Source organism: Rousettus aegyptiacus, unplaced genomic scaffold (assembly GCF_014176215.1).
Source record: "Rousettus aegyptiacus isolate mRouAeg1 unplaced genomic scaffold, mRouAeg1.p scaffold_m13_p_3, whole genome shotgun sequence".
NCBI classification, from domain to species: domain Eukaryota; kingdom Metazoa; phylum Chordata; class Mammalia; order Chiroptera; family Pteropodidae; genus Rousettus; species Rousettus aegyptiacus.
Window position 1 is genome coordinate 25,152,018 of NW_023416306.1, and position 12,629 is coordinate 25,164,646.

Consider the following 12,629-nt stretch of genomic DNA (forward strand, 5'->3'; position numbering starts at 1 on the left):
AATGTGAAATGAAGATAATAATATTTAACTTGCAGGGTTATTATAAGATCATCCTATGCGTGTATAGTGTCTGGTACACAGATGCCTAATTAAAAAAAAAAACAGTAATGACTTCTATTTGTCTCTTAGTATGTGGCTGTAAGCAATAGAAAATTAAAGAAAGAGGGTCTTTCCTTGACAACTATTCGATGTTTTAATATATTAAATTGTTTCAAATCTTGGGCTCTATCCCTCAGTCTCTCTCCAGTGACTGTAGCTTGGTCCAGACTGAAGGCCTCTGCAGAAGTCCAAGGACCATCCACCAATATGTGAGCAGCATCCCAGGAACTGTGCTCCACGGCAGCCCTCAGTCCTGGCTGGATTCCTTTCACAGTGTAGTATACAGTGAGGTTTGCGGAGCGCACAGGGAAGGACATTCTTCTGCTTTCTTTGGGTCTAGAAAAAAAAGAACCTACATCTAAGAATGAATAAGTGTAGGGACAGCTGGAGCATCACATTCATGGGCATTCCCTTCCTGTTTTGTCACAGACGTTACAAATGGGCATCAAACACTTCTCTGGACTCTTCGTGCTGCTGTGCATCGGATTTGGTCTATCCATCTTGACAACCATTGGTGAGCACATAGTGTACAGGCTGCTGCTACCACGAATCAAGAACAAATCTAGGCTGCAATACTGGCTCCACACCAGTCAGGTGCGTGCCACAGGTGTATTGCTCCAACATTCTCAAACATCAGAATTCCCAGTAATGGAAGAATCCAGAGCCCCAAGTCACACTGACAAATGAAAAGTTACCCAAACTAGGACTGTGTAGATGTGCTCAATGTAGAAGCACAGACAACTCTCAGTGTTGAAGATGGAGTTCTCTCTATCCCATTAATTCACTTTCCCCTTAAATTAAGCTGTCTTATAATGCCCTTTCCTTTCATATAACCCTCCACTGCTGCTTACAACAGAAGCAATAGAATTGTTTTTAACCTGGTTTCCCTTAATCGTGACAATCTGAAGAGATAGTGTTCAAGATTTGTTTCCTACAGATTCTTTTCTTGCAAAAATTGAAACACATTAAATGAGCCCAAAGTCCCCAAAGGCCCCCGTCCAAAAGACGGAGCTGTTTTTGCTCATTCACCTGTAATGCTGACCTCTTCTTTTGTTATCACAGTACTTTTTTTTCTAGGTAGGTGGTTATCATTGATTTGGGTACACTCGAACCCTGTTTTTCTTACTTTGATCCTAGGAAGTATTTGGTTTCCTAAGGAGAACTCTGCAGACAACTGACCTTCTCCATTGTATATTTTGGCCGCTAAGCAATTCAGACTTAAGTTTTTGACCCCATTTGCAATTGTACAAAGGCCCTTTGCCATACATTCTTTACATCACATACGTTTTTACAACCCTGAGCATTTCTAAGTTTCCTGTCAAATTGCTTGTTTTCTCTTTAAGTAGAGTAATAATTTATAATTAGAATTCTTGTTCTCTTGGAATTTGAGGCTGCATGTTGATGCGTTTTCAGGCATCCCTGGAAGTATGTTTATAGTGGGCAAGGTTTGCCGTGGCGAGATGCACTGTTAAATCTCGGGCGGTACTTTGTCCCCGAATGTGTTTTCTAACGATCTCTATACGTGAATCTGTTCTTTCCACCAGAGATTACATAGAGCACTAAACACATCATTTGTAGAGGAAAAGCAGCCACGTTTCAAGACTAAACGTGTGGAAAAGAGGTAAGAAGAGGCCGGTACCAAGCTTCTTCAGATGTGTTAATATAACAGTTCAGAGATGTAACTGAGACTCTGCTCAAGAGGGAAATTATGTGTAAATAATTCAGGTTGAATTAGAACCAAATTGCTGATAAACACAATTAGTAAAAAATAGATGTGGTTTCAAATAGAAATAGAACAGACAAAAAAAAACACACACACACATACACATACACATCTGCATGTATATGAAAGGTGAAGTGCAGTCTAGGCAATCTACGCCATGGTCAGAAGTGCAGCTCTGCTCTCCAGGGTCAAGCTGCTGGGTCCAGATCCTGTCTTTGACACTTACGCCAGGCGTGGCCGGGGTGAGTTATTTACCTAACTTCTCCATGCCTCGATTTCCTCATTTGTGAAATTAAGATAAAAAGAGCACCTATTTCCTAGAGATGCTATAAGGATTAAAGGATACATGTAAAGCCCTGAAAACAAAGCTACTTTAACAATTACTCTTGTGGGCAAAATACAGGTAAGAACCAATAAATACTGCAGGTAATTAATTTCATGCGATATTGCATTTTTGGCATCTTTCCATTCCCCACTCCATTCCAGCACTCCTAGAAATAGTTGAAATATGCAACAGACGTGTTCTGCTTAATCCATTTCCTGGCACTCTTATTATATCATACCTTCCCCACATCCAGACTGTGGATGACTGTTGCATGTTCATTCATGGAGGCTAAAGGTGTCGAAAAGCATTTGGATCTGGTTCCTGGCTGGCCTCTACTGCATGCTGTCTCAGGCGGCCCTCCTGGTTCTTTCACATGCCCAGAAGCCTCAGTTTAGGGCGTTATCTCCAAGCAACTCTGTCATCTACGGCAGATCCTCAGCTCAAAGCTTGGCTTTCTGGGCAATTTTGAACCTGACACTCATGCTTCTCATTCATAACAGAGGAAAAGGGAAAAGGAGTGAACACCATGATTCGTTTTTATTGTTTGAAACTCCCCTGGGGCTGCTGCTGTCCCCTTCTCTCCAGTCTGCATCTGGCTTGTCAGAATCATTTTCTATCTCTCTTTAACGCCTCTCTCTCCAGGCAGTGAGCACACGCCCTCTCCCTCTCAGTCTGTGGTCTCCCCGTACTGCACTGCGGAGCTGTCAGCAACAAGCTATCGATTAGTCAGGCCGCAGCTGTCCTCTGTCATGTTGCATGTATTTTCTTCTATAATTATTTTTGACATAAATTTTTAACCATAGGAACACAAGAAGACATAGCAGCAAAGACACCGTCGCATTATGACAAAGCACTTGTTTTCCAGCGGTAATAGAAACAGGAAGCGCAGTAATCCCGCTTCCAACTGGATGTAATTCCTCTTCACATCTCTCCCGCCCAAATTGAGAACCAAACACGTCTTTCACTCAACTTACCCACTTCTCTCGGTGAATTTCTTTCTGGAAGCTCTTACTTTGAGGAGGACCTAAGGCAAAACATGCTCTCATGGCTTAACTCGGGGCCACATTTCCTGTGCCATTTCCCTACAACTCAACACCCACCTGTAACCTTTCAAACACAGCACGTGTTTGTGGTCCCACAGCTGTCATGTCTCTTCTGAATGGTCTAGTGGAACATCAACACTTGATGTTACATGACTGCTCTGAGGAAGCTTGTTTTGCTCATTTTTAGTGTTAAGTACGATTCACACACTGGTCACATTACACTCTAAGCCTGAGGAAGGGTTTGATACAAAATGCAACCTAAACACTGTGGACGCCAGCAACATAACACACTTATTCCTTCCAATTAGACACCAAGTCTGACACTCAGGATCTGTTATCTTGCATTCATAGGTGGTCCAGAGCCACCTGTCAACTATCAGAGCAATCGTGATGCTAGTGACTAGGGTTTGAGATGGAATTCAGCTTTTGCTCCTTCTTCTATATTATATTCCCAGATAAATATACAAAGTTCTGGAGAAAACCACATTGGCTCCCTCTACTTACCTGATTGCTGTGGTTGCCCGGACAGTCCAGGAAAACGTGTAGATGCTCCACTCCCAGGTTTTCCCCTCTATGAATCATTCTGTAGTACTAGAGTTAGTTCTGTGGACTTGAAAACTCTCTCTTCCTCTTTTCTTTCTGGAATAAAATCTATGCAAATGCCTATGTCTGCTACAACTTGGCATCTCACCTGTGTGCTCCATATTTATTGAATAAATAAAGCACTAATAGATGAATGAATTACTAACATACAGGTTTGAGGAAAGGCTTGGAGAAATTTTGGGCCATGGTATGAAAGTAGATGTTGCTCCTTTTTTATTTAAAGCAGAGAAAAAAGTAGATATCGCAAGAGAATTTATAGATAGTCCTTGGTTTATTCACCATGTGATTTCACATAACTTTTGGTCTGTCCTTCATCTCATTGGGTTTCCAATACACCCCCTTTCCTCTTTCACCCTAAATACACAAAAATCGTAAACCACATAATACACGCCACAAATAAGATCGTTTTGAAATTATTGAAACTCGATAGGAAATGATTTGAAGAAACAATTAAAAGGAAGTGTAAGGCTAGAAGGAAAATTCTAACCACATTTCTGATCCAGGTATAAGCCCAATGGTGCAATAGAATTTTTACCCATCCCAGGGCACAGGAAAGCTGAGCTCTGGTGACCCTTGCTCATTTATATGAGACTTAAACTATGAGACATATTGAAGAACTACAGGGTGGTTTGGAATGTGTTTGTGTGTTTTAGTGGCCTGTGGCATGCATCAGTTAGTTTTTTTCTGTGTGAGAAATTCTCTCAGTACTTAACATTTAAAATAACAGTGAATTGCTTATGAGTCTGTGGGTCAGCTATGCAGTTTACCGATCTGGCCCAAAGTTGGCTGATCTTGGCTACCTTTGCTCATATGTCTGCAGCCAGCATGCGGGGAGGGGGAAAGCAGCTAAAGGCTGCTTTATGGCTGGTCTCTGATGGCCTCAGCAGGGTCAACTGGGAAGTCTGGAGACTCTGTCCCCATGGTCTGTTGTTATCCAGCAGACTAGTCTGGCCTTGTTCATGTCTCGGCAGCAGAGTTCTGAGCGAGACAGTGGAAATGTCTCAGGCTTCGTAAAAGTTTAGGCTTGGAACTGTCGCCTGCCACTTCTGCCACTTTCTATTGGCCAAAACAAGTCATGAGACCAGACTAAATCCCAAGGAGAGGAAAGCAGGCTTCCCCACTCCTCTTGAATCTCCCTTGATGAGGATGAGCTGCAAAGTCACATTACAGAGGGGCATGGATGAAAGGAAGAACAAAGGAGTAGGACCACTTTTGCAATCTACCACAGGGAAAAGTGAAACAGAATCATCCTATTAAGTTCTTGTGTTTTTGTTCTCATCCGTGTAACTGAATCAAGACTTTATTATCTCTCCTTTTTCCCCTCCCCCTGCAGGTTCTTCTCCCCTTCTCTTCCTGGCAAGTAAAAATCCAGGAATAAAGTTTTGACGTAGTTATATGGATAGAAACAAAAGCACAAGGACTTAATAAAGTGTTTCTATTTTGTTTTGCCCTGTGGTAGATTGCAAAAGTGGTCATAATCCTTCTCATCCTCCTTCTCCTTCGACAAGGCTAGAAGAAGTCAGTAGCTATCCTGTTTAGGGCTCTAATCTGTTCTTGTAGCAAGAAGCTCTTCTCATTGCATCCAGCTGTCAGAGTGTATTTCAGAAACCAGATTTCCTCCTCCCTGCCTCCCAAGCCCCCACTACCTGTGCCTGGCCAGCAATAACTCTCTGGCTGTCTGTAGCTATCTCTCTGAGATAATGGTATATGGTTCAACGCAAGCCTGAAAGAGGATTGTGAATCTATTTCTATTTGGCTTTCATTATCCCGGCAAGAACTTGAGGCTTTCTTGGGTGGTTGTTGTTGTTGTTGTTGTTGTTGTTGTTGTTGTTGTTGTTAAACTTCAGAACTGAGCTGTCAGTCTCAACCTGCATAAAGTCAACCCTGTAATGGGAAACTTTTTGTTGAAATCTGCAGCTTGTATGCTTTTATTCTCCTCACACTTAAGTAGTAAACATCGGGTGGTCCTGCAGAAGTCAGGACGAGCCATTTTATAGTATCTGTCATCAGGCTCATGCTTAGAGTTTAACAGCTAAATAAACAGATTCTCACTTTTACTAAAGCACCATCTTTCTAGTCATAGAATGTTTCAAGGCAGTGCTGATTTCTGAGCCTCACCAGCAGGAAGAGAATAAAAAGGCATCTAACGCTCTTCATAAAAGAATGTGCCACACTTTGGTCTATCAGCCCTCCAGATGATACACCCATTCCAGTTTCAGGGCAGCATAAGATTTGATAAGACCTTGAACTTCAGTTGAAAAGAATTGTATTGGCTCCTTTCATCCCCATGATACTATCTAGCAGGCAGTCCATGGCTTTGTTACTCATCTCTGAATGTGTATCCAGCTCCATATTATTCACACAGGAAATGGTTTAACAGACTGGAAACACTTTGAGAGCTGCAGAGCAGAGGGTCAATCTAAAGTGCCTCTTTGTTTCCTAGGTCCATTGTGGGACCCCGTCGGCTTGCCGTGTGGAATACTTCCAATCTGAGTCATGACAACCGACGAAAATACATCTTCAGTGATGAGGGAGGGCAAAACCAGCTGGGCACCGGGACCCACCAGGACATCCCTCTCCCTCCAAGGAGAAGAGAACTCCCTGCCTCACTGACCACCAACGGGAGAGCTGACTCCCTAAACGGAGCTCGGAACTCAGTGATGCAGGAGCTCTCAGAGCTCGAGAAGCAGATCCAGGTGATCCGTCAGGAGCTGCAGCTGGCTGTGCGCAGGAAAACGGAGCTGGAAGAGTATCAAAGGACAAACCGGACTTGTGAGTCCTAGGTGACCCGCTGCTCCCCTTTCTCAGTTCCTGACCTTCCTCCGACACTTTGTGATGCGTTTTTGTAACTACTGACAAAGCTGTGGGGGACCTGAGGTCTAGGTCTTCTTAGAGGTCAAGTTTGCTCTCCCCAGCCCAAAAAGCATCAGCAGCTCTTCCCAAGCTCATTTTCCAGGCCTCCAGGGTAGCAGTCTTTCCGAGAACCTTAGTCAGGAGTGAACTCCATGCAAGGGATCTGTGAATAACCACACAACCCCAGTTCTTGTTAACCTTTTCACCAGGTGCCACAGTAATATTTCTGGTTTTTAGCCCTTTCTCTGCACTATCAACAAGAGATAAAAAAAAAAAAAAAAATCGTTATTCGTACCTGGTTGTTGGTTTTATTCTTAGTACAGAACAGGATTATCCAGAGTTGTGGCTTTTGATATAACCTGTTAATCTAGATATCTTCCTGGGTTCTGAATGGGGAACAAGGTCAGAGCTAGAGAAACTTAGAAACAGGGAGGTGGGTGCTTGAAACGTTAACTGACCTCATTAGTGTCACAGCAGGCCAAGGATCGATTGGATCGGGTGAGAGCCGTGATTTTGAGAAGGTCCTGGTTCTCCAACACCATCCTGACCCCATTTAGTAGGAACATGTTTATATGACACTATGAAAGGGGACGGGGAAGTGGTGAGTGGAAACAGAGGACAGGCTGAAGAGGCATTAAAAATATATGCAGTGTTTTAGAACAAAAGCTCTGGGGCCAGAAAAGCAATTTAGCTAAGGAATGAGTAGCACTATACTTCTAATCTAACTAAGCATCTCCACTCTAATGTGTGCCTTTTGTAAAGGAGAAAGAGAGAAAAGTAGGCAAGGTTGTGGCCTTAGGATGAAACTGGAATATCCCTCCTTATTGCCTGTACAGGACATGTGAGCTGGCACTGTGAGTTAACTGAAAACATTCTGCAAATGACAGACGAGGCCATTTTCAAATCGGCAGTCACCTGTCTCTTAGCTCTGAGAATCCCAAAGTGAATGTCAAGCTTGTGAACATCACGAGCTTCACCATTCAGGAACGTGTCCCCCTACCCCACCCCACCCCCGCTTTTCATATCTGTATTTGTAACTACCAAGTCAGTCTCTCAGACTCATACCCACTCCCCTCTCAGGAGCTTTGAACAGGTTTGGTCTCTCCGGTTCTCCCCTGGGCTCCATTAATGCCCCCATGAGGTTAATATCGGTAACCTGGTTTCCCTCTGCCTAGTGTACAACCGCTCAGACCTGCAGAAAGGGAAGGGAATACGGCCACTATTGAACTTCAGTTCTCAGTGTCAGTGTAGATCGGAGTCATCGAGGAGCTTGTTAAAACGCCGATTGTCAGGACCCTTCCCCAGAGGGTGGGATAGAGACCGCTTGTTAACCAACACCCCCAGTTGACTGATACATGGGCTCCAGTCACCGCTCTAGGACCGTGACTGCCCCAAGCATGGGGATGAATGAGCAGAGCCTTTGGGAGGGTTTTTAGACTTGGGCACACCCCTGCTGATTCACCTTCGTAGAGCACCGTTTAGAACTAGGCGTCCTTGTTGATCAGTTATTTGCTTTATCTTCGCAGTACTCTCTGCAGCACCCCAATCCATGTGAATGCCTGCAATGAGTGTGCGGCGCTGTGCCAAGCCCCGGAGCTCTGTCACAGCCACGGATCACTGGAAAGGCACAGCGGTACTTTTGGATGGAATTCCTGCATTTCCACCAAGAGCCACCCAGTCTCCTAGGGAAAGATAACACCCTAAGCTGTAATTAGGTAAAACAAGCAATTAGTTAATTGTCTGAGAAAACCCAGAGGTGGACACAGGCACCGAGATACTAAAGAGGGAGGTGGGAGGGTTCTAAAGTTAGATTTCATCAACCTCACAGGTGACACAGCTCCACAGTGAGGGAACAGGCGGGCCCTGGAAAGGGAAAGGACAGCTCTCCTTTGAAATGCCCTGTCCTCCCATGTTCTCACCCTGGGCCCACAAGCAGGTTTGCAGCTGCCTGTGGGAGCTCATGCCCCTTAGCCATCCTCACCCATCTGCAGCAGCTAAGGATGCTGTGCAGACTCTGCCATCATGCTCTGTGCACCCCTGAACCTCTGCGCAGCCGGAAGGCCGATGTACAGGCGTACCTCAACTCACATGACAGCCATGCTCCCGATGTTGTATACTGACTTTTTTATAACTCATTTCCTGACTGTACTTGAGAAGCTGGCTATTTAAAGGAACCCAGAGGTGAATTCTTTTGTAAAGAATCCTTTTGTAATGCAATTAATTATCCCTTAATGTATCTGTTTTGTAAGTTTGGATTTTTGTATATCAGGTTTACCTTAACTTAGGCTTCTCTACTGAGGCATTCCGAGCAGTGGCGGTAACAGGCCAGACCGCCCTGCCTCTTCACAAAGCAGATGACCAGTGCACAGCGCCTCACTTGGCTAAAACCGTAGCCAGGACATGGCAAGCAGCTGCGGGGACTGAAAGCAGACTTACTGCCGTCAGCACTGCTTAAAATGCCTCCACGTTCTGGATAAAGAAAAACAAAGCATAATTGCTTGTGATAAAATGAAGCAGTCTTCATGTTAAGTAGTGATGGTTATTTTTATTGGTAGTGATCGAACAGTGTTTTGCAATTTGTGAAAAAGTACGTAGTGTTTTGTAAAAAGGTTTCATGAAATGGTGAGTCCTTCGAAAATCCTCCTTCTGTTCTACTCCACCTCTGTTCTCTCAATTCCCCTTAGGCTCAAAAAATGCAAATATCAGAAGTCCTCAGGTGGATGGTGGTACTTTGGTAAAGAAGAAAAACTTAAGGGACGCTCCTTTTGTGGGCTCCTATTTCATGAGGTCAGGAAGGCCATTCTCTTCCAAGCCCTGGTGCTGGGAAACCTGGAATACAATGGCCTGATTATGTCACCCACCCCCAACCCTGTGTTCTTAGGGGTAATTCCTGGCACAGGAAGCACACGATAAAGTATGACTAGATAAGTTAGAACAGATAGATCAGTTCATGTAAATGATAACAGCCCCAATGTATGGATGCCTCAAGGCAGAGTAGCCAGGGGGGTTCTTCCAACAATTAAAGACAAGTTGGAAGAATGACTGGGACCCAATCAGTAGAGGTCTTTGATGTGCCTGGAGGTGACTCTCCATTATTCATGGATCTTGTTGCACAAGCCCTATACCGACCGGAAGCAGCTCCCGAGCCAACCAGAGAAGTGTAAGCGGAGCAAGCGCCAAGCAGAGCAGAGCAGAGCAGAGCAGTGTGATGGGCGACAGGCTGCCCCGTGTTGGTGCTGGCGAGAACTTCCTTGGTGTGGATAGAGAAGGAAGGGGAAAGAAACTGCTTCAGAGCCTCTCTTCCTCCCAACTCAGATTTTTGATAAGAAAACCAGAAAATCCAACCAGTCTGCAGAAGGAACTGCTTTCTAGTAATCAAAAGCACTTGGCTATTCCTTTCTTCACCCACCCACCCCATCCATCTAATCCAGGAGTCCCTCACTCTTTTGTTTAGTTTCTAATCGTTTTATGAAAATAATGTACTTAAAAGTATTTTCTTAAGGTTTGTAAAGAGTGTTTGTTTGCATTGTGTCTTCATTTTAATGTGTTTGCAATCGCTCCGCTCCAGGAAGAACCGAAATGCTGTCTTGTGAGCATGAAGTGAACCAGGCTGTTTTGATCCAGCCACTTTTCTTGTACAACCACGCGGATGGACTAGATGTCCTCAGGTCTTTTCCATCTTCAGTTTCTATGACTGTGCAATAAATGTTCAGATAGAAACTTCGCTTTCAGATGTACCGCTGCCATTGTCTTTGGGGATTCAAATGCTGACATGGTATCAGCCCCTTCCTAACAGGAGACTCGCTGATGCGGTGACTTATACTTATTTCCTTGCTAGAGTCCAAAGTGGCACAAAATATGCTGAGAAAACTCAGAACCCTGGCATCATAAAGTAGACCTGAAATGGCTTCATCTGAGACAAACGTTCAGGAAAAGACACAATATTAAGAGATCTCTAGAAAATCTCTGCCCTGACCACCCTCATTTAGTCATTTGACAAACAGCTTGTATTTAAGTGCCAAGTGCTGGAGACATGATGGTGAATAAGATGGGCATGGTCTCCAGCCTCAGGGACCTTCTCACAGTCTGTCCTTTTCATCACCTGTACACAGACATTACTCTAAAAGCTAGCATTTATTGAGCACTTATTTTATAAACCATGATCTCATTTAATCTCCATTAAAACCTCATGACATACATACTCTACAATCTAGACCTAGTCTAGAGTAGCTAAACTTGACCTCTAGTTTATAGATGGGAAAACTAAGAGTCAGGGAATTGTGTAAGTTGCCCAAGGGCACACAGCTCCTGATAGCAGTAGCAGAGATTCATATGTAGAGAGTGCAATTCCAGAACAACCACACTATATTGTCAGGATTTCGATCAATGCAACTTCCTCTTCTTCCTCTAACCTCCTTTAGTCTTCTTGCCACACCTCAGCCTGGCCCCCAGCTCCATAGAGAAGAAAACTGATGTAGTAACTGCACCTGCATCGGTCCACTGAACTCAACACCATAGCCCCCTAGACACACATAAAGTTTCAGGCATCTGTTAGCTTTCTAGTCCAACCAAGAACTGGTATAAACACAGCTGCAAATCACTCAGCAGTCCTGTAGCCTCAGGCACCTTGCAGCTCTCTGACAGTTCAGACAGCTGTAGCTGCTGGCAAACTTGCCCTCATAAATCTGCTAGCTGGATGTGCTCTTCATATACATTCTTTTGAAATATGTCCAAGTCAAATCTCATAAAAATATAAACCTACTATAACCTAAGTCAACAGCCGACATACCCAAGCGTGTTTTATCATTTATTCATTTATTTTTTTATTGAATGATTTTGAGCCAGGCATTGGACTAGCTGCTAGAGATAGACGAAAAAGCAGATTCTGATCCCATTGCCTAGTTGAGGAGACACAAACTGGCAAAACGCCATGATAAAGAAGTGCACATCAGATACTATGGAAACAAAGAAAACACTTTTCATGTGTGTGTGTGAGATATGGTCTGAGGATTTCACGTTGCTGAAATCTACGCAGTAGAATGATTTGAAAGCTAGGATATGAGGGCTCAAAGGGACTTCAAACCATGTCCTTATATTAGAGATGAGGAAACAGGCGCCAGGGTCACTCACTTGAGTAGCAGAATCAAAATGTGGCAATTAGACCTCTACTGTTCTTCTACCCTGAGTGGATTCCTGTACCATCAAAGTGCTTGTCATCAGAGAGATAATAAATGAAAATATGGGTCTTTTTGAAGTCTTTCTGAAGACTTATCTGTGATAGTTCTAATGTGAGAAGGATCTCTTTACCGGGCCCTAGATTAGGACTGTGTTATGTTCCCCTATTCATTGAGAGTTCCTGTAGTACTTTGTTCTAGAGTAGAGTTGAACCAAAACAATCAGAGATTTCTCCTTGCTCACCTATTCCATTTATGCATTTATTGAGTGCTTATTGTGATTCCCGGTACTGTGCTAAACATATTTCTTATGAAGTTATACTTGGATGAGTCTGGCCCTGCCACTAACTAGCTCTCTGTTTCAGTTTCTTAATCTATAAAGCAGTAATAACTATATTATAGGATCATATTGAAGATGAAATGAATCAATATATGCAAAACATTTAGCACAGTGCTTTGACACCTGGTAAATATTCAAAATATTAACTTATTGTGAATAAGAAATTGAGAGGTCAGTTTTTCTTCTACATTTTCTTCCTAGATAGAAGAACTTCCCCTAAATCCAGCTTCCCATGGGACTCATCATTTTCCTTTACAACCTTCCACAGGCTCCACTGTCCCCTGCTGCTGGATGGCCAGCTTTCCTAGTCAAGCAAAACCCAAACCACCTGCTACCCAAGTAGTCTCTCTGCCCTGAAGCTACAAAGTTATGTACAAGATTGTCCTATAAGCACAGAGCAGCAAGGGGATCACTGAGTGAAAATGCACTGTGCCCAGAAGCAGGGCCTGACCCCATCATGGCTCTGTGT

At 43.7% G+C, this 12,629-nt stretch overlaps 1 protein-coding gene across 2 annotated transcripts in view; it reads left to right on the plus strand.

Moving 5' to 3' along the window:
• GRIN3A (glutamate ionotropic receptor NMDA type subunit 3A) overlaps positions 1-10,487 on the plus strand; it is a 136,933-nt gene extending 126,446 nt beyond the window's left edge. The window contains exons 7-10 of one of the 2 annotated variants that reach the window (XM_016123899.2): positions 529-693; positions 1,644-1,720; positions 6,237-6,565; positions 8,173-10,487. In XM_016123899.2, the coding sequence (XP_015979385.2) occupies positions 529-693; positions 1,644-1,720; positions 6,237-6,565; positions 8,173-8,201 (600 nt within the window). In that variant the 3' untranslated portion in view covers positions 8,202-10,487. Of the gene's footprint in view, positions 1-528; positions 694-1,643; positions 1,721-6,236 lie in introns of both variants that reach the window. The other variant, XM_016123900.2, reaches the window with a different exon arrangement.
• Positions 10,488-12,629: the final 2,142 nt, after the last annotated feature.